This window comes from Berghia stephanieae, chromosome 2 (genome assembly GCF_034508935.2).
Source record: "Berghia stephanieae isolate SIO BIC M18660-M18661 chromosome 2, UCSD_Bste_1.3, whole genome shotgun sequence".
Classification (NCBI taxonomy): Eukaryota; Metazoa; Mollusca; class Gastropoda; order Nudibranchia; family Aeolidiidae; genus Berghia; species Berghia stephanieae.
Window position 1 is genome coordinate 63,522,759 of NC_088361.1, and position 25,744 is coordinate 63,548,502.

Below are 25,744 nucleotides of genomic sequence, written 5' to 3' on the forward strand. Positions count from 1 at the left end.
ATTCTGTGCTTGGGTTCTATTGTTCGAACTTGTATAATTATGGCCGTTTTATAGAATTGGCGCCTTATGCAAGTCAGATATTTGTGATCTATCATGACACAAATTTTATGTCTAATGATGCTATTGAAAATAAGATATGATATATATATATATATATATATATATATATATATATATATGTGTGTGTGTGTGTGTGTGTGTGTGTGTGTGTGTATATAAACAAACAAAGGCATGAAACTTGAGATATGGTCATCTCTTGTTTAATTTAGGAGAATTATATATTAGTTTCATTATTTTTGACATGTATTTGATAAGTTCAATCTTCACGCAGTCAAACGGTTCGTAACACTTAACTAGATTCTTATTAAAATATTACTCTCCGACAAAGGACTGTCGCCTCAATGTAGGTCTTGGTATCACAAGAAGAGGCATACTGTTGCTAATGGGGTTTCCCATTGCGTTTACCTCATCTAGCCATTCCAAAATCCTTTGCGTCTTTTCATCATGAGCCGAATTTTGCGATGGACTTGGAATAATGTGTTTTGATCTGAGGACGAAAGTAGATAGGTTTTTATAGATGCTGTGCGTTTGGCTAAGAAACTCAAAACAGTGCCATCCGGATTATATATGGACCAACACACATTAACTATGTGTATAACCTTGAACGTCTATAGTCTGGTCAATATCGTTTAGGGAAAATTATTCATAAACACGGATAGCAAAAAATAATAAAAAGACCCGAGTGACGTCAACTTCGTTCTTTTATACCAGAGAGGTTACCTAGGCATCATTCTCTTAGAATATAGTGAACGATATATTGTACAGAACGAGCAGTCGGGGTTTAGAGGTATTAACAAGATGTGTAAAATTAAAAACTGGGAAAATAGATAATGAATGACAATATTATTTATTAATATTATTTAAATGAAAATGCTTAAAACCTAAACAATACGCCTCAATTTTGTCCTCAATTCTTAACACGAAATTGAAAAATGACAAAAACAAAAATAAATAAAATTCCTTTTATACACCTCCATTTATCTTTATAGTCTTATTAAAATAGAAGACTAGAATAGTCCATTTGTCAGAGTCAGTGCAAGGTTGCAACTTGCGCTAGACATTATTATTTATCTGTATCTCCAAGTTCGAATTGAAGACCGTACCGCTGCGCCAAGTTGCACGAATAAATCATATATATCTCACAATTTCATAGACTTCCGGAAAGCATTTGACAAGGTATGGCATGACGGTTTGTGGAATACACTACGCTTTTATGGTTTCGAAGAGAGTCAAATCCAAATAATCGAAGCACCCTATAGTACTGTGTTAAGTGCAGTTCTAACAACAACGAGCCTTTTGTGGGCGTCAGACAAGGCTGCATACTCTCCCCAATGCTCTTCAACGTGTTCTTAGAGAAAATTAAGAGCGAAGCTCTCGAAAATCATCAAAACTCTGTATCAATTGGCGGACGAAAATTGTGTTATTTGCGTTTTGCTGACGACATGGACCTCATCGCTGAAAGCGAACAAGAACTACAAGATATAACTGACTCACTTGCACATAAAACAATGCAATACAGCATTGAAATAAGTACAGAAAAGTCTCAGATACTGGTAAAAAGCTGAAATGATGGACATGCAGGAATTTCAATCGATAATGAAAATATCGAGGAAGTGTCAACATTTAAATTCTTGGGTGTTCTGCTTACCAGGGGTGGTACCTACACAACTGAGATTAAGGCAAGAATAGGAATGTCAACAGCAACACTAACGAGACTTACTAAAATAAGGAAAAGTCCAATCAGTTTCGAAATAAAAATTAAACTGTACAAATCACTGGTACTTTCAATTTTACTATACTGCTGCGAGGCATGGACATTAACTGCAGAATTAGAGCGCAGAATCTCTGCTTTTGAGATGAAAGGTTATCGACAACTCTTGCGGGTGCCGTATACAGAACACAGAACCATTAAAGACGTAATGGAAGCAGTGCAGCAACTTCGTGCAGGACGACAGGAACCCCTCATCACCACAATTAGAAGAAGGAAACCAAAATGTGAGGCATGAAGGTTTGTGCAGAATGGTGATGGAGGGTACCCATGAAGGAGGAAGAAGGAGAGGAAGACAAAGAAAAGTTTGGATGGACATTATCAAGGAATGTACATGAATGAAGATGAAGTATGGAGAAGGCCAACAAAAGAGAAGAATGGCGGAAAGTGGTGAGATCTGCATCCCGCCTATCCCCCCGACGACCATCAGACCACGGGATTAAAGAATATCTGGCACGACGACAGTGGTCAATTTTCCAACTGATTCCAAATATGTAACTTCAAATTCAGTTTCGGATTGATGCAGAAATAAAACCATAATAAAAGATCTAACAGAAAATGGTCGTCCCATGAGCATAACATTATGTGATTACGAAAGGTCGGTTTCTGTCCAAAAAGACATCAATTTTTAAAAATAATGAGAGGATCTGGTTTATATAATTTCTCTAGGTTGAATAATGAAACATTATTCTGAAAACAGAGGATCTTCTTTCATCAAAATGTGACCGTTATCTCTAAACGGTGGTTTAGATGCTGAAAATTGAATTAATTGTCAAATTCTAAGAGACCCGGGCCAAGATTATATGTTTTATTGGCAAAAATAAATACAGTTTCTTAAAGTATGGAAAACAGCAAATTAAGAAAATTAGGGAGCAGGCACGGGTGTAAGATAAAGATCTAAACAAGTATGTGTGAAAGGTGCCAGACAAAGCAAGAAAGAAAAAAGAAAAAAACCACCCCTAAAAATCAGTTTACCTCAACTGGGTATCGAACTATCGGGAGCTTCTGTGGTGTAATCAGAAGGTCTGAGGACTGATCCCCAGTCGAAGTAGACTGATATTTTGGGATAATTTTATTTTCTTGTATTTTTCTTTCTTGCTTTGTTTAGTATGGAAAACAAAACTTTTCTATTATTTATAATTCTAACTTTAAATGAATTTTCCAGCACCTGACGGTCTCTAACTTATAGCCGTTATTAGACGGAATAACTTCTAAAATGTCAACAAACAAAAATGTGTGGACACGGCATCAGCACTTTTTAAGCACTCTTTGAAGCTTTGCCCGCTATCACTTCAGTTGGCAGTCTTTCAACTTTTAGGTAAACTTTTGTTGTTAAAGTAAGAGGAACTGTTGAAAGTAACGTTGTTTTGTGGGGAAATGTTATGATATGAAAATGCCCTTTTGTCACAGACTCTAATAATATCCATGAATTAAATTTCTTATTTTACCAATGCACCACTCTTTTTGTTTAATATTCACATAATGGTCACAACAGTGGACATATCCTCAGAAAGGAGCCATCAAGTGTGAGCAGGCAGGCTCTAAATTGGAACCCTCAAGGGCATAAGAAAAGGAAACACTGACCAAAGGAAACATGGAGAGAGGAAGGAATGTTATGAGGAAAATGCCTCAGTACTGGGTGCTCTGGAGGAGCATGGTTGCAGCCTTATGTCCCAACAGGGACATTTTCACTAATGATTCGTTTACTGATATGATTTGTGATTGGTAGTTCCATAGTTATTTTGTTTGGCATGTGCCTGTGTATCAACAATATAGCTGGTAAATTTACTCACCTTGGATAGTTTATCAGCTGGTTTTGTTTAGAACATTCCGACAACACATCTTTATCATCGCTTTCACTTTTATCGTTCATCAACTCAAACATGTTAAGACCCGTTTTATCCTCATTTGCAAGTAAACAAAAGTTGGTAGATTTTGAAGAGGGGAGAAGGCAATATGCTGCTCTGTGTTCCTGATCTTTTAGAATACATTCTTTTCCTAAGTTGTGTTCATTAGTCCCACTGTTATTTTTCTTACATTTTGAATATGTTTGAATACCATTTTGGGATTGGAAATGGTTTTGTGATTTACGTGATTCATGATCGGTTTGAAAAGCTTCGGCAAAGTAAATAAAATCTGAGAGTGATGTCTGACTATCGCACTTTTCCATTTTGAAATTGGCAAAAATCTTATTAGCACGAGATTTGTCATGAATGACACCATTGAGAGTTTTGTAATATGCTTTATTTGAATAATTCGCATACAATTCATAAGAGTGCTGACTTTGTCTATCTGATTCATCTGTGCTATTACTGTTAGAATGGATGATCATCTCTTTAGTTGCCAATAATTCTGAAGGGTCGTTCAATACGCCATCCCTATATGACTCAAACGGCTTGATAATGTTGGTAATGGTATGGTCCTCAAAATGAACCTTCTTTTTAAACGAAGATTTAGCTGATTTCGACTCGAGCGGTGACGATTGAATTGAAATAGGTGCATCACCGTCTGATCCATTTTCATTTTCGATAGACGAATAACTGGATTGGCTGTTTGATTTCAAAATTCCTTTGATCGGCACCGTATTTATTGTGATTTCGTTTTCTTGAATGATTTTAGACCTTGGGGTGATGTTTGATGTCAATGATGTAACGATGTCCTCTCTATATATGCCTAGCACATTACAATTTGTCACACGACTGTGTTCCTCACAGGATACCTTGGTATTCTTAAATTCAGGCGACAAAGATTCTATTTTTGACAAATTAAGGCGTTGTTCCTTATCACGGAAATTCACAGTTGTCTCAAAATATAAACTTTTATCTTTGTTACATTTGTTCGTTTCATTTGTTCTCGAGGACGATGACAACGGTGCATATACCTTTTTCAAAGAGTGAAAATGAGAAGGGTTTGAACTGTTGCACAACATATTTTTTGACTCCGTAATGTTTCCATTCGTGCTACGGATATAATCATTTATCACGCTAACATCTTTATTTATGCACTGATAACGAAATGGGGAGCGTTCATTATTATTTTTACACGTTGGTCGAGGGATAACATTTTTTACATGGGATGGGTGATGATTAAAAGAGGACGTATTGACGTATTCATTCTTTTTCATCTGTTGGGTTTTTGTATTGGGACTGAGACAGAGCCAATGTGGCCTTTGGTGGTATTCTGGTACACTGCAGTTCATGCTGGAGATTGAGAACATAATATAGAGATGATAAATATTTTGTAAATTTAATTATATTTCATAACAACAAATTGAACTATGGGTACATTAGTAATATACAAAACTGAAAGCATTAATTCTACTCATTTTATGATATACTGAGCAAAGATTTCTATCTATGTAGTAATTTCTCTTGATGAAAATTCCGTATTTTTTTTCGTAAGATAAGTGGTGTAACCCTTTTAAGACGATAAACTTCATTGCTCAGAAATCAAATTTACGTGCAACTAGATATACATACTACATTTTTAAAAAATGCATTTATTAGCTATAGTATAGATACTGATATCAAATTAAGAGCTTCAAAATACATTAAGAATACACTTTTTATTATGCATATCGATAATAGAGCAGATAGAAAATAATGCTTCTAACGGCATTAGACATAGGACAGCACAATTCAAGAAGATAATGTCTTCATTAAAGAATATCTGATATGAAGCAGCAGACTTGATTTAAATGCAAGCCAATTGGTTCAGACCCCGCGCTTAAGGAGTATCGTAATTTCAGCCTTCCATACCTTGTTAAGACTTCTTCCTTAAACAATTAATGGGTTCTTCCTTAAACAATTAATGGGTGATTGGGTTTCTCTAAATCAGCGAAGGGAAATGAGAAATAGGCAGGAAGCTGATGTATTTGGCTGACCAAAATCATTTTCACCATTTAATTTGTTTCAGACATCATCATCATCATCATTGCCTTTTTAACTCTGTGTCAGGGTATAGGCCACAGACAAACAGTTTCCATCCTTCTCTATCCTGAGCTAACTTTTTAAAAATCTCATTCTATGTCTTACCACTTATCTGTAAATCAGCTTCTTTAATTCTTCTCCATGTTCCTCGTGGCCTTCCCTTGATCTTCTGTCCTGAGGGTTCCAGTCCAATACTTTCTTTGTTATAGTGGAGTCATTCTTTCTAAGCGTGTGTCCAATCCACCTCCATCGTCTTCTTTCTATTTCCTCTCCCACTGGTTTCTGCTGTGTTCTTTCCATACTTCTTCATTTTTTATTCTATCCATCCATTTTATTCTGAGTAGCTTACGCATGCACCTGTTTACGAAAATCTGTACCCTCCTTATACATGCATGTGATGCATTCCAAGTTTCACATCCATACAGTAGGACAGACTTCACATTTGAGTTGAAAAGTCTTAGCTTTAGTCGAAGGGAGATATCTTTAGTTCTCCAAACTCTGTTCAAAGATGTGAATGCAGCCTGTACCTTTCCTATTCGTGCTTTCACCTCTGCTTCCGTGCCTCCATCCTTGTCAATTATACTCCCGAGATAGGAGAAAGTGTCTATATCTTCGAGTTCCTGATCTTTTACTTTGATCTGCTCCCTTTGACGCTTACCTATCCTCAAGACCTTTGACTTTGCAGGGTGAATTCTTAGGCCAATTGATTCCGAGAAACTGTTTATAATTGTGGTTTTTGCTTGCATCTGGTCCAGGGTGTGGGACAAAAGAGCCAGATCATCTGCAAAATCCAGATCATCCAACTGTGTCCAGGGGGTCCACTGTATCCCATTTCTTCGCCCTTTGGAGGTTTCCTTAATAAGCCAATTGATGTCAAGGATGAACAGGAATGGTGAGAGCAAGCATCCTTGCTTGACACCGGTCTTAATTTCAAAGCTGTCAGTAAGCTGTTCTTCATGTATAACCCTGCAACTTGATCCTTCATACATTTCTTTAATGAGGTTTACTATCTTTTCCGGGAGTCCATAATGTGCCAGAATTTTCCACAATGTTGCTCTGTCAATACTGTCGAAAGCCTTCTCGTAATCTAGATAGTTGACAATAAGAGGAGAGTTCCATTCTATATATTGTTCCACTATGACTCGCAGAGAGGCAATCTGGTCGGTGGTTGAATGGTTTTTCCGAAAACCTGCCGCCTGTTCGTCCCGCAGTTTAGCATCTGTTGCATTCTTAATTCTCTATAGAATAATACGGTTAAAAACCTTTCCTGGGATAGAGAGAAGGGTGATTCCTCGATAATTATTACAATTACTGGGGTCCCCTTTCTTTGGAAGCTTGATAAGATGTCCTTCCTCCCAATCCTTTGGGAATATCCCGCCATTCCAGATTCTCTCAAATAGTGGGTGCAGGGCCTCAGCATTTCTTTCAGCATCAACTTTTAGAGCCTCCGGTGGAATCTGGTCTGGTCCAGCAGCTTTCCCCCTTTTTATCTTGTTAATGGCACCCCCAATCTCTGCTATCGATGGTGGATCACAGCTTATTGGTAGCTCATTCCTTGCAGGCAAAATTTCCGGCTGGTTGTCTGGTGGTGGTCTGTTCAGTTGAAATGTTCCCTCCATCGTTCAAATTGAGCCTCTTTTCCAAAAATTGTTTTCCCATCTCTGTCTTTGACTGGTACCTCTGGTTTCCCATATTTTCCAGCAAGTGTCTCGGTAGTTTGATAAAGGATCCTCATGTGTCCTCCTGTCGCTGCTGCTTCTGCTTTCTCTGCAAGTCTGTTCATGAATGCTTCCTTGTCTTTCTTCACAGATCTTTTGACTTCCTTAGCTATGGCTCGATACTGCTCGTGAGCATCCAGCCTTTAAGCTCTTGTTCGGCTTGCATTCACTTATTCCTTTCTTGTTCTCCTCTTTTCAATAAGGTCCAAGGTGGTTGGACTTCTCAATTCTTTATGTTCCGATTTCTTTACACCCAATACCTCGTGGCAAGTTGTTATGTAGACTTCCTTGATCTTTTCCCAATGTGACTCTACATCTATGTCCTCCTCGAGCTCAGTAAGACGTTGGAATCTATTACTCAATTGTAGTTTGAATTCCTCATTCTTTTCCCCATCTAGTGCATTCACCTCAAATTTTCTTCTTGTATGTGATCTGGCCCCATGTTTTCTGATTCGGAGCTTAAGCTTTGCCAATAGCAGGTGGTGGTCTGATCCAACATCTGCCCCTCTCCGTACTGCCACACCTTCCAATGAACGTCTGAATCTTCGAGAGATACAAAAATGATCAATCTGATTCCCTGTCACAACATCTGGTGAGAACCAAGTTGCTTTGTGGATCCTCTTATGCGGGAACACTGATCCTCCAATCACCAAACTGTTGAATGCACAGAAATGTGCAAATCTCTCACCATTGTCGTTCATTTCCCCCATGCCATGACGTCCCATGATACTTTCATAACCTACGTTATCCTGTCCCACTTTAGCATTAGCATCTCCCATCAAAATGTTGATGTCTTTCCTTGGCAACTTATCAATGACTTGTAGCAGACTATAAAATGTATCTTTGTCCTCATCTGCTGCGTCATTTGTTGGGACATAGATCTGTACAATGTTCATGTTGATCTTCTTACTCCATGTTGTACAGGACGCCATGATTATCCTTTGTCCGTGTTGTTCCCATCCGCTCAGTGACTTCTGGGCAAACTTGCTTAGACTTATTCCTACTCCCTGTGTATGAATCCCGTCCCCTCTGCCTGAATATAAAATCTTCTCCCCAGACTTGAGGCGTTTCTGTCCGGATTGTATCCAGTGGGTTTCGCTTACTCCAAGTATATGCATCCTGTATCTTCTCATCTCAGTTACAACTTGAGAGCTTTTTCCTGCTTCATATATGGTGCGACCAAAATCATTTTCACCATTTAATTTGTTTCAGACAGATTCACTAAAAATACGAACTTTATTATTATTATTATTATTATTATTATTATTATTATTATTATTTATTATTATTATTATTATTATTATTATTATTATTGTTATTATTATTATCATTATTATTATTATTATTATTATTATTATTATCATTATCATTATTATTATTATTATTATTATTATTATTATTATTATTATCATTATTATTATTATTATTACTATTATTATTATTATTATTATTATTATTATTATTATTATTATTATTATTATTATTATCATCATTATCATTATCGTTCTATTATTTATGTTATTATCATTATAAAATAGAGCCTCGTTACCCCCCCCCCCCCCCCCCATCGAACGCCTATTATTTTTGGTATAATAATACATCATGTACACATGATCGCAGCCACTACATGAAAATAATTTAATTGATAGCTTTTCCACAACCTTTGCACCACTAAATGTATCCTGATTAGAAAGAGGAACTTTTACTTTGGAAAGCAAACAAAGAAGATATTCTTTGTAGATAATATAAGTCTGTGGACTATCCTCACGTTCTGTATTAACATAAGCAAATATTTTATACTATCAAAACTGCATCCTCTGTCCTTATAATATTACTACATTACTCTAAGTGGGTTCATATAGGCAGGCCAGTTTTTTAAATGTATTTATCTGTAGATAAAGGTGAACCGTCATTGTTATGTTGATCAACAGATTTAACGTTTAAATATCAAAGTGATTTACACCGGTATGTAGTATACGAGATCAAAGCGATTGTGTTTGATTTAAGTAAGGAAACTGACGATGTTACGTTAGACTTTAAATGAATAGAGAACGTAACCTCAGTTGACTCGGGAATAAGGTTTCGATAATATTGAATGAGAAATTAAACTATGATCAGAAACAAAAACCCAAAAAACAAAACAAATAAAACAAAAACAAACAAACAAAAAAATACCCCCCCCCCAAAAAAAAAAAAAAAAAAAAAAAAAAAAAAAACAACAACAAACACCCCCCCGCCCTCAAAAAAAAGACCCCACCAAAAACAAAACCAACACTAAAAACAACCCCCCCCCCCCAAAAAAAAAAAAAAAAAAAAAAACCCAAAAAAAAACAAACAAACAAAACAAAACAACAACAACAACAACAAACAAACACACAAACACAACAAAAAACAAAACAAAACAACAATAACCAGAGTAGTTGGTTTATATAGGGTGAAGTAAAAACAACAAAACACTGAAAAAAAAGTATTACGCTGTTGTTTGCGAACCAGATTTCAGAAACTAAAGAACAAGACCTTAATTTATACTTGCCAAGTTTAATTAAAAATCTTTTATTGACTGATAAACCCTTCCGGTAAAAAGTTAAAAAAAAAACATAACACGATATCAAAAGTTTTCAAACTTATGTCCTGTTATTTGGCAGTGTGGAATGACTAGTGTAAGCAGTTGCCCCGTTTCGTTGAAACACAAATTGGATAGATTATCATCATCATCATCATCATCATCATCATCATCATCATCATCATCATCATCATCATTATTATTATTATTATTATTATTATTATTATTATTATTATTATTATTATTATTATTAATTCACTCAAATGGACGGATATCGGTCTATGTTCAGTCTCACATCACATGCAAACATTATAATATGTCAATGAATAGTTTAAAAGATTTAAAAACCTGTCTACTACATAGTACAGTGTTGAGTCGTTATATAGTTAAATGTTTCTTAATTTTACTTAAATTACCTGAGAAAAACTTAAGATATACCTTCTTAAGTTGTTGTTTAATAAACACAATTTGGATTATTAAATTGGATGAGAAAAAGTAAAGTTTAAAAGGACAATGACAAATGGCGAAGGAAGAGGAAAGTTATTGATATATGCATTTGGTCATGATAAAAATGATAGTGATGAGGATGACAGGTCGACGAAGACGACGATAATGATAATGATGATGATGGTGATGATGATGATGATGATGATGATGATGATGATGATGATGATGATGGTGATGATGATGACGATGCTATCGTTATGGATATCATAGAAGCGTTGATGATAATGATTAAATAGTGATAACAAAGATTGTCAAGATAATTTTGACAGTAGAAACAAAATGATAATATTAATTACCTGAATCAACCAGTTCAAGAATGATCACTATCCTTTATCGTGTTAACGGTCTTTAACTCATAAGTTGTTACAACCAGAGATAAGTAATGACCCGGATATTTGCAAAAGTCATGCAAACATTTAGGGCATCGAAACGAGATCATACTGGACGTGGAAAACGGACCCCAGCTCGTGTTTTATGATTTCGTTTTGATTTCAATGGCGGCGCGATGCGGAGGCAGAAGATGCCAAACACACACACACACACACACACACACACACACACACACAGAGAGAGAGAGAGAGAGAGAGAGAGAGAGAGAGAGAGAGAGAGAGAGAGAGAGAGAGAGAGAGAGAGAATGGCCTTGGTTTGGGAATTAATGCAAATACCTTTTGCTGCAGGTAAATACGGCCGAACAGAGAAGTTTGGCCCTTACCTTGACTTGTTTAAATGTTAATGGCTTCTGAAAAACGAATACAAGGGATCCTCCCTTAAATCAAAGCATGTTTTGACGCAATTATAATTGAATGTTCATACAAATATGCAACAAAAAAACAAAACATGTACGGCTATGTGGTCTTGTGGCCTGATATTCAACTTCGGATCGGAAGGTCCTGGAAGGTCAATCTGAGCTGTGCATAGTTGAGTCATTGAAAAAGGCTCTTTAATCACATTCTCTCACTGCACTCGGTTGTAAAATGAGCACCAGGCCGTTAATAGAGTTGTCTCTGTAGGAAATAATTTCATTATCGCCTATTAGGCGTCATGTTTCGTCCTCAATGTTAAGTGTTGCTGTTAGCTAGGGACCCATTGACAAGCGCTTTGAGCACGTTTTGAGATAAATGTTCGAATTATAGGAAACGGATGTAAACTTTAATTTAATCACGGAAGACAGAAAATGTGGACGTTTCGGGTTTCCCCGTTGTCAACTAAAAAAAACGGTGATTCAAAAGCTGTCTCCATTGATTAAATTGACGCTTCCATTCCGTTTCCTATTGTTTTTATCCCTGTAAGCTTCAAGTAGCAATATTTTCACATAAATTATATGCATAATAGTTATTTGACTTTTCCCCCATGGTTTTACCATTCATTGCGCTTCAAAATGCTTCGTCTTAATACCAAGATGATTATGATGATGATGATGATGATGATGATGATGATGATGATGATGATGATGATGACGATGCGATTGTTATAGATATCATGGAAACGTTGTTGATAATGATTGAATTGTGGAACCTGATTTACGTTTCATACAGTCTAAGTCGATTGATAGACGCCTCTTTTTGCACTAGCAATCTTATTATATTATTTATTGGTATTAAATTACACCCCAGACGAGCTGGGTAATCAATGTGTATTATGTGCCCTATCCACTGAAATAACTCTAGGGTCTGGATTTCGCGATCACTACTACCTATTAGTCATTGATAGTACTCAACGTTGCTTGATTTTGTTACCATATGAGACGCGATGCCACTCAGCTATTGACACCAACAAAAATGTGAGAAGAGAAGCAGTGTAGTTGTACAAAAATTACGTAGATATAACATAACATTTAAGAACCCTAATTCAAACCCACCAAAAAACCCCCATTAAAATTAATTGAAAAACAAACGCCACAAGATCCAGTCCATCTTCGTCAAGAGCAGATGCATCAACAAAAAAACTTGAGCTTTTATATAGCATAATATCCACAACACGTGCTCAAAGCGTTTTACCAAAGGTCCCTGACCAAAGCAACACGTAACGTATAGAACGAGACAGGGTGCCTGTTAGTAGATATTACAATTTCCCGACAGAGACAACGCTGTTAACGGTCAGGTACTCCAATTACACATGAGTACGGTGAGAGAATGTGAGTAAAGAGTCTTTTACAAGGATTCAACTATGCACCGAGTGAAGCTCGAACCCAGGACCCTCTGATCCGAAAGAGAGTGTCATACGACAAGACCACACATTATAATATGATCTTGGGTCGAAATGGAGATAGGTGATTTAGATGCTAAAAATTCAATCTAGCTATAGTCAAAAATATAGTATTGGGTTTAACTCTCTTCTTACCGGCCAGTTTCAGAATTTTTCCCAAAACTTCACACCCACCCAACACAAAAATATATTTTCTTACTCAAACAGAAGATTAACAAGTACATTCTATGCTTAATATTGTTCAGCAAAATGAGCTCTACAATACAGTGTCACATTTTTATAGCTATGATAAACATTTTTTGTCAAAGTTTATGAGAAACAAGAATAATCAGATGAGAAATTTGTTGGTTGCATCATAACGAATGTGACGATTTTCCTGTAGTTGATGAGATGGTTCAGTTTAGTTCTATTCAAGAGAATAAAAATAGTTTTTCATTAGATTGGAAAAAACAAGATTTCATATTTCTAATAATTTCAACACAAAAACGACTTTTTTACATCTGGTTCATCCTAACGTAATACCAGATTGAGACGATGGGTCATATATATATTACCCATCTCATGAAAGCAGAATTACGTTTAAAATCTGAGTACAGCTTAATCCGCTATATCACATGTCGGATAATTGTATTTTCGCTTATTTGAAATACTTACTCAAACAAACAAAGCGCTTTATCATTATAGCTCCTCTTAAGCAAATATTCCGACTGATTCATGTAATTCCTGAAGGTTTTTGATTAGATACAGTGAACTGTATATAGAAGAAATTAGGTGACTATAACGTTTTTCAACAAACCGGTAACCTTTATTTTTTTAGAAACATTGCCAACTGAACGAAGAGCACTGAGTAAATTAACTTCACAGGAAATCTATCTGTTATTCTATTAACTCTTTGTTCCGTTTTGCCAAAGTTCCAAACATTGCGGTATAAATTCATTTTAAAATTCTACCATCAATATTATAAGATATGGCGAGCCACAAACTGCAGGAAAACCCATGATATCAAATGACATTAGATATACGCATATAACTTGTTTTTGACTTTCAAACAAATCTTTGTGCATGTAAAACATTGAATGTATAAAGTTTTTGAAGAATTCGACAATAAATGTAACCGAGAGATGCGCCTCAAAATGACTGCCCCTCAAAAAAAAAAAAAAAGCAAAGAATTGATATTCTCAGTTTATGCCTGCACCAGATTATTTTCACGGTGATATATTGAAAGAAGAATGTTTCTATCATCATAAAATTCATTCAAAATTGATGGGAAATTATATATTACACAGATCTGATCCCTGGCTAAAACAATGGTCTTTTAGGTCGCGCCTATTTCAACACAAAAGTAAAATAAGCTAGTGGCATTATGTAATGGACTCTGTGAGAGTGCTAGTGCATAATATAAGAACTCAAAATATTGGACATGCTCTGTAAAGATATGGTATGCTAGTGAAAGTAAACAAAGAATTGTGTGAATGGAAATAAACGCCTTCATTACACAGCATTTTGTTTTAATTTTATTTAGACATTATATGTTGAAATCAAATAAATGTGACGATTGCTGCAATTGCTTCGTTCACGGTTTTGGCAAAGAAAGCAGTGCATACTCGATTTTTGGAAAGAGGGGGGGGGGGGGGGGGGTGTGATTCTCCAGTGACATTCAAATTTTGAGGTGAAGGTTAAGATTACCCCCCCCCCCCCCCAACTCCCAGCTACTTCACTTTTCATTGTCAATGGTGTATAAACATAGCGTCCTTTACTTAAGATGAATTTCAAATAATAGCGGCGAGACAGCATCAGCTGCTTGTGGAAATGAGACACTTGAGAAGCCATCCTTCGTTCCTAGCCCTTCGCAAATGTATGTGAACAGTATTGTGCAACTTTTGATTTGCACGCTGACCTTCGGTGATTTTTATTACGAAACTCAAACTTGGCTTTATATATATATATATATATATATATATATATATATATATATATATATATATATATATATATATATATATATATATATTGAATCGTGTTGGATACAAATATTATGGTACGAATAGTGCTTGACATGTAACAATGTAGCGAATTATTATTGTAATATTGTAATATTGTTATATTTTTAGAAGCAATGCCAACTGAACGATGTGCACTGGTAAATATTACAATAATTACAATAATATATATATATATATATATATATATATATATGTATATATATATATATATATATATATATATATATATATATATATATATATATAAACGCATAATGATTTTTAAAATATCAGTCGAAATTTTATATGAAAAGCGTTTGTTTATTTCATGGGGCATCGGTTTATGAACCCCCCCCCCCCACACACACACACACGGAGTAACCGTTCATAGTAACCCAAGGCAGAGATAATTAATTTATAAAGAGATAATTTCTCTTTTTTCGCTCTGAATGGAGTGATGTAAATTTTTTATTACGTACCCTGCCCTGGAGTTCGCAAGGTGGTCATGTTGTTTTCAACAGGAATGGTTTACCTCATTAGTGTTTTTTCCTGTCAGTATTGATTTTCAGATGTGAAATTGTGCTTATGTGATGATGATGTGGTGGTAGTGTTTGTTATAGTGGTGGTGGTGATGATGATGTGGTGTTCATGGTTGCGGTAATGGTATAGTAGTAGCAGCGATGCTGATGACGTGGTGGTGGTGATTGTGGTAGCAATGATGATGATGATGATGATGATGATGATAATGATGATGATGATGATGATGATGATGTGGTGTGGGGAAGTGATTATGGTAGTGGCAGTAGTGATGATGATGTTGATTATGGTGATGATGATGATGATGATGATGATGATGATGATGATGATGATGATGATGATGATTATGATGATGATGATGATGGTGGTGGTTGTAGTAGTGATGATTGTGAAAATGGTAGCATTGATGATGCTATTGCACTTCATTACGTCTTTATCCTCCTCCTTCTTATTGTTCTCTACTCTCTCTCTCTCTCTCTCTCTCTCTCTCTCTCTCTCTCTCTCTCTCTCTCTTTCTCTCTTTATTGCTTTCTTTCTCTTCCCCCCCCCCCTTTACTCTTCTTCTTCTTCCTCCTCCTCCTCCTCTTCACTTTCTCCTCCTCCTTCTCCTGCAGCTGCTGCTGCGACAGATCTTTTTACCCCTGCTCCTCTTCTTTCTCTTCATACTCTACTTTCTTTTTGTTTATCAGGTTAATAAAATAATAGCATATTATAGACAAACATGCCTACACACAAGCATACAATTTAATTTCTTCGTCCACTCCTCCTCCTCCTCCCCCCCCCCTTCCAACTTATTTTTCTTGTTCATGTTCATGTTGTTGTTGTTGTTGTTGTTGTTGTTGTTGTTGTTGTTGTTGTTGTTGTTCTTCTTCTTCTTCTTCTTCTTCTTCTTCTTCTTCTTCTTCTTCTTCTTCTGATTATGATTATTATGATTATGATTATGATTATGATTATTATTATACTATTATTATTATATTATTATTATTATTATTATTATTATTATTATTATTATTATTATTATTATTATTATTATTATTATTATTATAGATCTTTATTGTCCATAAATATGGCAATTTGTCATTTAGTTACACTTGTTATAACGTTAAACGATAACTGTAACATTGAACAGATATTTCACTCCTACTTATTTTCTCTCTCTCTCTCTCTCTCTCTCTCTCTCTCTCTCTCTCTCTCTCTCCTCTCTCTCTCTCTCTTCCTCTCTTTCTTTCACACGTGCGATATACACAACATAAACATATTCATGTCGTTTTCAATTTGTTACGATTGTGGCAATTCGACACCAAAAATTATCATCATTATCAATTGGTCAGTTAATCTTACATTAAATAAATTAATCAGTTAATTAGTCAACGAATCAACCCTTGGTTTTTCTGTACCATATGAAATATTCAAAAGTTTTATTGCTGATGGAACGAACGTTGATTTATACTTGTTAGTTCTACATTTAATCTGACAAAACCTTCTCCCAGATGGTAAAAGACTAAATTCATGGTATAAAATATGTTTTTTATTGTTGGTAATTGAGAATGCTTTCCTTTCTATTGCTTTTCCATGAATTCTTTCTACTCCATCAAGAGGATGGTTTATTATTTTTGATGCCTGTTTGATAGATTATGAAATTTTTGATTTATCTTTAAGTCGGCATCCTCCAAACCATATGGTGCAGCCAAACGCAATTACACTTTTAATCAATGAGTCATAAACTCTTAACCTAGTTTTCTTCCTTACTTGAAATGTTCTCAATTTCCTTAGGATGTATAATCTTTGGGCAACTTTCTTAGATATTATATTAATATGTTGAGAGAAATTGAGGGAACTATCAATGGTTATTCCTAAATATTTAAAAAAGTCTACTATCTCAACATCATCTTTACCGATCGCCACACACTTTAAGTCGTTTTTATTTTTTACACCAAACACCTGTTCTTTCGTTTTTTCAACATTGAATTCAAGCTGATTTTGTTTACACCAATCAGTGAATATATTTATTTGTTTGAAATAATTCTTTTCGGTAACTTTATCTTTTAATAAGCCAAGAATAGCAGTATCATCTGCATATTTCACTATAAAACAATTTTCAAAGTATGGTCTGCAGTCGTTGGGGTATAAGATGTACAGGATTGGGGAACTCACGCAGCCTTGGGGACATCCGTTCGACAACGTTCTTTTGTTGGAGATATGTTCACCCAATTTTACACATTGCGGTCTATGGGTCAGAAACTCTTTATACCATTTAATAAGGTAGTTTGGAATATCCATGTTGCACAACTTTTGAAGCAAAATATCTGTGTTCATGGCATTAAAAGCTGACGAAAAGTCGACAAACAGGATTCTGGCGTAATTCGAGGGCGTTTGGTCAAGGTGTTTTGAGATCGAATTTGTGGCGGTTAATAGTGCGTCTTCTACACTGAGATGTTGCTGGTATGCAAATTGGTACGGATCTAGCAATTTCAGGTCATAACATTTTTGTAGGAGCTCAGATTTTAAAATTTTTTTCTAAACATTTCATTACAAGCGATGGAAGCGCCACTGGACGGAAGTCGTTCAATACGGTCGGACAACGCTTTTTTTGGAACTGGAACGACAATCGATGTTATTATTATTATTATTATTATTATTATTATTATTATTATTATTATTATTATTATTATTATTATTATTATTATTATTATTATTATTATTATTATTATTCCTCCCCCTTCTCCTATGTATCAATCTCAATTATTCTTGTTGTTGTTGTTGTTGTTGTTGTTCTTCTTCTTCTTCTTCTTCTTCTTCTTCTTCTTCTTCTTCTTCTTCTTCTTCTTCTTCTTCTTCTTCTTCTTTTTCTTCTTCTTCTTCTTCTTCTTCTCCTTTTTCTTCTTCTTTTTCTTCTTTTTCTTCTTCTTCTTCTCCTTCTTCTTCTTCTTCTTCTTCTTCTTCTTCTTCTTCTTCTTCTTCTTCTTCTTCTTCTTCTTCTTCTTCTTCTTCTTCTTCTTCTTCTTCTTCTTCTTCTTCTTCTTCTTCTTCTTTTTGTTCGGATCCTTCTGTTCCTCCCCCCTCCTTCTACTCTTCCTAATCGTCCTCCTTCTCCTCTTCTTCTCCTTGGGGTAATCTACTTTATTTTACTGATTATATTCATTATCACTGAAGCTATTTTTCCATGAAATGTTAGACACAAGGCACGTGACTGTGATCATAACGTGGAACTTATGCCGATATAAATGAGATTGTGATCCATTAAATGTTGGTGCAATTAATCAGTTTCCTATCTCTTCTACCCGTTTTGTTTTTCATTGAATTATTGTAATCTTTTAGAGTAAAATGCAGTTTTATGTTAATAATAAACTGAGACCAAGTCTCCATTACCCTTCTAGGTGTTGTAGTAGCAGGCTCGTGTCACGGGCCACGGGCTATCACCTTGCGAAACCCAAGGGAAATCACTCTTTGGGAAACCTCTGGAGTAGATATTCTCGTTATTAGTTCCTCACTTTAGCATCAGTAGTTGTGTGTGTATGTGTGCTTGTGTGTGTGTGTGTGTGTGTGGGGGGGGGGGGGGGGTAGCAAGAAGAAATACTGATTGTCTGAATGTGTGTGATTCTCGACATAAAATCATTGGTCAAAATTGATCCCTAAAAGCATCCTTATTGTGAATAGATAGATGTTAGCAACCTCGCTCAAATTTAAAGAACATTCTAATTAAGAACTGGAGGTTTTCTTGTTTCTCGTTGGGTAAAACAATGAGGAAAATTGTATTTTGTTTTCAATGGAAATAGAACTTTTCAATGTACTGTTACAGGACAGCTTGACATTCAAATGTTTTCACGTGATGTACCTTCCTTTTAGACCTGTCTTTTTCCTCATTAATTTATACCATCGTCCTCTCTCACGATTCCTCACTCCTGATCTTTTTATCTACAACACTACTCATTCAACAACTGTCCACAAAATCATTGGATAACTTAGCTGACCGTTAGCAGCGTTTAAATAAATGTATGAATGATAAGTACTGCCCAGTCGACAGAAGCACTTAGATACCCCATTAACTTAAGTAAAGACTTCACCTCCTTTTTATCCATACCACAGACATAATGTATCTCATTGTTACAAGTTCCACAAGTTCTTATCCAAGCAACAGAATTCCAAATCTAATCTATAAGTCAGCCATCAAAAGAACCTTACGTCGGTAGCTGTCACTAATCCTATGGCAGCCCTAAGATAAATTAAATCTACTTTCTCCAAATGCAATTCGAAATCTACCCTGACCCAATATCAACGACAATCTGTCGTGTGTTTTGAATGCTGTCCAAATTAGAGTGATAATAAATTTGGCTGTTTGATTTATTCAGTGCATGTAATGTGAACTATGCATACTTTCTATATATCATTCATTCCCATTTTGAAATTCAACAAAATTTAATTTCCTTTCCATCACTGTTAGTAATTTTTTTTTTAAATATGAGAATTAAAAAGTCTCAAATCCATTGTCTCAAGACAATAAACCTCTCATTTCCACAAAATTTTGAACCTGTGATCTTTTGATGATGACAAGAATTACGTATTAATATGGAGCCATTATCCTGACTCCTACTGGCTCTCTTGCAACAATATGTAAAGCGTAACGTTATTATTGAGATATTTGTGAATTACGCGGTTGAAATTATTTTGCCTTGTGTTTTTTAAGGCACCATTGTACGTCATACAATCTGAGTTAACTGCTATTAATATCAAACTAATCTGGGCCTGGATATCTACAAGTGCAAATTATGAACCAAGGTATGGTTCGACTGATGTAATTTATTTAATTGAAGTTCCTTATAAGACATCCTAAAACGATAATGTTAAAGATGAAAGTAGTTTCATAAATATATCTTTATGAGTGAGTTGTGGTGCCGAATTTAAATGTATACTTCATTTTTTAGATGTCTTTTGTCGAATTTTGAATGCAGTTTTATTTCGTAAATATCAAAGCTGAACACTGGTTTAATAGTTCGATGAATGACCACACAGACAGACAGAAAGAATACAACAGCAACAACAAAAACAGCAACAACAACAACAGCAGCAACAACAACAACAACAAATTCCCGAAAAATTCTCTTTTGGCTGTCACAGACATAATCATTTTGTTCAAAACCAAAACAGAACACTAACATTGGCGTGATTGTTTGACACTCCGTGGGCTGCAAGATCAACCGTAACTGTCTCCATGATTTATGGCTTCACACTAACGTTTATTACAATTCTATGAAGTTGTCACATTTGGTGCGTTGGGAGTTTCAAAGAGATTATAGTGACACCTTGAGAAGCAGAAATGGTTGAATTTTATGCAAGAGTTTTCTTTTTCTTTTTCTTTTTTTTCCAATCGATAGTAGATACTCTCATGAAGAGTCGGTCAATCATACCTCAATGTATATTCGGCGTACCGTTTTGCTTTTTCAAGAGAAGTTGAGTCTGGTCAGTTATGCAGTCCTTTAGAGCCATTAGGATCATGGAACCGGAGTTTTTCCAATCCCGATTTCTATAGCGTGAAATGAACAATAGCAATTGAAGACCCAAGTACTAAGAGTTCTTAAGTCACATTTTAATTTTTTTAGCTAATCAGTGATAAACATAAAGCATGATCACCTCAGTTCACTCACCAATTTTGTGATAGTATATTGCATAGTGCTTTCCGCCAGATATAACAGACCCAGCTACCCAAATAAATGTTGGTTGGACAAGGGGTTAGGAAAATATCTCAACTTTACCCAGTCTTTGTCCCTTTGCGTAGGGAGCGAGTGCTATACCAACTGAGCTATCGGGACCCCCATGGTCAGCAAGGATGACGAAACAGTCTGAAGACAAAGGGATTGCGTACTTGAGCGAGGCCATAAATTATACACTGTACTTTACTCGACTCAGTTATGAATGAGTACCTGACAAAGACAGTTCCGAATGTATATCAGTAAAGTGGTCAACGATTAATAAGCTATTTGTTTGGTGATAACTTAACCGATAAAATTATCGGAATGAAGCTGAAGACAATCGGAATGGGAGATGTTTGTGGGTAGCACTGAACTATTAAGCGACAGGAAAAAGATACGTTTTATCCATTAAACCTCTTTTCTTTTGTTTCTTTTTACTTGTGCTTGAACAAAGACATTGATAGTTGATTCATGTTACGCTCTAACAATCAAAATGCGACATCCCTTCCAGACATTTGGTATTTCTAAGAATATTTTTTGTAATAATTTGAAAATGTTTGAAAATAATCTATGTATGCATTATTGTTTAATACTTAACTGATTTGTCGCTACTTGATGGTACTGGCTTTATTATAATTTGATAACCATTAATGCTACTTTCATAATTATTTGAGGCATTATCACAATCATTATTATCATCATCATCATCATCATCATCATCATCATCATCATCATCATCATCATCATCATCATCATCGTTTCGTACATTTTTAATTTACTTTTTACAGACTTCTCCTAACTTTTGCAGTAGCTTTTATAGTAGGTACATAATATAAGATACACGAGACATTATCATTTACGTTGGGACCAGCAATCAGCGTTTCTTGATACTTATCTCTTCTTAGCCACGATAATAATATAATCAGATACCGCCCAGCCAAACAAATCAACAGCAATCAATTCATGATCGCACTCCCCTTTTCCTGCCGTCAACAGTAACTACCCCGATATCAAAGGCACGCCAAATGCAGTGGAAAGTAAATGCGTCAAGTCACAGGAGCCCTAATTTGACCAAAACCATTACTGCCGTACTCTTGAAAACCCCATATTTAAAAATTTGGCCAGAAAACACGTCCTTTAAATATCGATCGATTTAAATGACCCTCATCTTGGCAAAAAACTCTCAAACCTGGGACTTCGCGATTTTTTTTTTGGCCAAGATGAGGGTCATTTAAATCGGTCGATATTTGAAGGACGAGCTTTCCGGCCAAATTTTTAAATATGGGTTTTTCCAGAGTACGACAGATTAGCCATTATCGATAATAATATTATAAGGACCGGAATCTCCAACCGCTCTCATTCTTCCTGCTCCCCCTCTCTCCCCTGCTCTCAAGTCTTGCCTCGATTTGAATATTCCATTTTCTTTCTTAAATGTTAATGAATCATTTTTATAATGGAACAACTCACGCAGAGGCATTCGACTTCTTGTTGGATTGCTCAATAAAGGATATTTCGATTTATTTCTTATTTCAAGACATTTTTTTTTCTTATACGTGATTAGCTTTCTTGCATTTATACGTATTCTCGTTTATCAAGATTATATCAAGGTAAGTCATTTAAAAAACAATATCTTAAAGCCAATGTAACGGGGAAACAATTCAAGATAGAAGTCTAAGAATAAAATACAAGATCAACTCCATTTCGCCATCCACCAATGGAAAACAAATAAGAAAAAGAAAAGCAAACAAACAAACAATTTTTTTTTAAACAGACACCAAAAAAACAACAACAACAACTAAACAAAAGGAATACACGCACATACGCATATATATATATATATATATATATATATATATATATATATATATATATATATATATATATATATACATATATATATATATATATAAATATATATATATATATATATATATATATATTATATATATATATATATACATACACACACACACACAAGTGAACAAAATAGAAGAAAAGCAATCTCAAAACATAACAACACACATACACACACGCACACACACACACACACACACACACACACAAAGACATACTCACACAAACACAGGTATATGAGTAAATATAGCATTTTCTTAAAATGACCCTAAATTGTCTAATAAATCAACTTAAGAAGCTGACAAATCCGTGGCATTCCAATTAGCATTTTACAAGGGGCTCCTCGGTATTTTGAATCTAATTTAGACACATCAAGACCATTCACGTCGACTTGAGTTATATTGCTCTGTTCATCTTTGTTTGGTTTCTGCATTTGATATTGATGCTATGCGTTTAGGTAAGATATTCACAACATCCGCTAGCCGGATATGAAGTACACGTACCAAGACCCTAAACTATGTGTATCCTTGAACGTGTGGCTATGTGGTCTATTGGTATGACACTCGCTTTCGGGTTGAAAGGTCCTGGGCTCTTTACTCACATTCTCTCACCGTACTCAGGTGTAAAATGAGTACCTGACCGTTAACAGCGTTGTCTCTGTCCGAAAAACATTGTAATATCGTCTAACAGGCGTCGTGTCCCTTCCACATGTTAAGTGTTTATGCTGGCCAGGGACCCCTTTTAAAGCGCTTTGAGCACGTTTAGTGGATATTCCCTATATAAGAGCTCAATTTTTTATGTGTGGCTTAGATGACAGAATGAGGATAAGGTTAATTTAAACGGCAATGTAAGCTGGTGTAGGTGGGTGGGTGGGCGAGGATTAGGGGGAATGAATGAGATACTTGATACATACTATGATAATAATACTGTCATTCATCTTGGATGGGTACAGGGTGGGTAGGTGGGCAAATATGTGTGTGTGTATGTGTGTGTGTGTGAGTATGTGTGTGTGTGTGCGTATGTGTGTGTCGGTATGTGTGAAGGATGGGGGTTGAAAGTGAGGACAATGACTACAGTGTTGAATTGGAGGGATGGGGCGGGATGGGAGAAAGGAAGGGTGTTAGATAGTAGGTGAGAATTGCATTAGGTATCATTTGTAATATAGCAGCAGCAGCAGCAGCATCAACTTTTTCTATACATTGTTTAATTTCTTCTTCAATCTTTATTACTTTATAATTGCCCCAACGCCAACCCCTGTCTCCGACCTATATTGTCTGCTGCAAAAAAAAATCTATTGATATTTATAATAATTTTCCGTTATTTTTATTAAATTTAAATGTTCATATATTACACCTGACGTAATTGCTTTAATTGTATTCATACCATAAGGAGATCTTGTTGTATATGTGATGGAAATCGTATTGTATAATGTTATGTTGTTTATACAAGTAGTATTATGTGTTGTTTATATAATCAACTCCTTGTTTTTTTAATATGACTATGATTACTATGTTAAATGTCTCTATATGATGATTGTGGGATTATGTGATATGAGTGTATGTATCGTTTTTCATTATTTTGTGAAATATCGTAATAAAATGATACCACTCCTTAAGGTTTCTGCCCAAACTTACAACTATTGTTCACGTTTTTTAATATCATTATATTTATATTGGTTGAAAAATGCGAGAATGGGAGTTTAATTAATTTTTTAAAATGTTAACGTTTAAATTCTGAATGATATAATTTAGTGTGAACTAATAATCTAAATGACTGTTAAAAATCAATAACAAAGAAGTGAGTGACGTCAATTCCGTTTCTTCTAAAAGCTGTCTAACTATAAGTAGGCTATTACATAATCAATTAATTATTTGACTTCAAGTTTGAATTTTTGTGTGGCTAATTGAGGCCAGCTTTAAAAACAAAATTCTTGAGCATTTATATAGTGCAACAAATACTAACGTGCACAAAGGCTTTACAAAGAGTCCCCCGCCAAAAGCAACAATTAATATGTTGAACAATAAGACATGCTGCATGTTAGGCGATATTACACGTTTTTTTCCCAACAAAAACAAAGCTGTTAACAGCCAGGCACTTTTTTTTATACATGAGTACCAAGCTCAACTATGCGCAGCTCAGAGCGGGACTCGTATCCAAAACCTTGCGATTCGGAGACGAGCGTCATACCACTAGACGACATATCCGCGCCTTCCTCCTTTTATGTGTGTGTGTGTGTGTGTGTGTGTGTGTGTGTGTGTGTGTGTACTTGTATACAGGTCTGATGGCCCAAATTGCTAGGGCTCATCGTTGTAATGGAAAATACTCTCAAAACAACCCCGTAAAATACTTTTCATACATACAATGTCAAATCAAGCCCACAATTGCGTTCGGCTATCAGACCTGCATATATGTGCACGTCGATTTCTATCCATCTGTATTTAGATGATGAGATTGGCGTTGGAATAAACAACTCATGAAGAATCCAAGAATCCAACAACGGTAAAATAAGGTATCTACCATTTCACTTGACAGCATTTGAGTTTGTTTTGATGAAGGAAAAACCCCTTCCCGCCTCAATCATTGCACCCGAGGCGACCTTAGTACTCCTATATATATATATATATATATATATATATATATATATATATATATATATATATATATATATATATTGTGTGTGTGTGTGTGTGTGTGTGTGTGTGTATGTATGTGTGTGCATATGTGCGTGGGTATATGATGTCAAACTTTTCCTCCTCAACATCTCTCTCTCTCTCTTTCTCTCTATCTATCTATCTCTCTCTCTCTCCCTCTTTTTCTCTATCATTTCCCCCCTCTCTCTTCCCTACCCCCTCTTTTTATCTAAAAGCACATCCTCACAATCACACATAAGTCACATACGAATAATAACTCGTATGACGACAACTTTGAAAAGTC

General features: G+C 35.4%; 1 protein-coding gene across 1 annotated transcript; it reads right to left on the reverse strand.

Moving 5' to 3' along the window:
- Positions 1-254: 254 nt before the first annotated feature.
- Positions 255-11,009, reverse strand: LOC144963699 (uncharacterized). The gene is made up of 3 exons (XM_078897654.1): positions 10,842-11,009; positions 3,622-5,028; positions 255-547 (listed from the first exon to the last, which is right to left on the reverse strand). Exons 2-3 carry the CDS (start codon positions 5,025-5,027, stop codon positions 373-375), a joined length of 1,581 nt encoding a protein of 526 aa, XP_078753780.1. The 5' UTR covers position 5,028; positions 10,842-11,009; the 3' UTR covers positions 255-372.
- Between the last annotated feature and the right edge of the window lie 14,735 nt (positions 11,010-25,744).

What these genes read in the sequence shown, in the direction of transcription:
- LOC144963699 (XM_078897654.1), bottom strand. Translation starts at nt 5,027, where the DNA reads ATGAACTGCAGTGTACCAGAATACCACCAAAGGCCACATTGGCTCTGT. An exon ending in CAGCTGATAAACTATCCAAG is followed by an intron (nt 548 to 3,621) that starts GTGAGTAAATTT and finishes TTTCGTCCTCAG; the next exon opens with ATCAAAACACATTATTCCAA.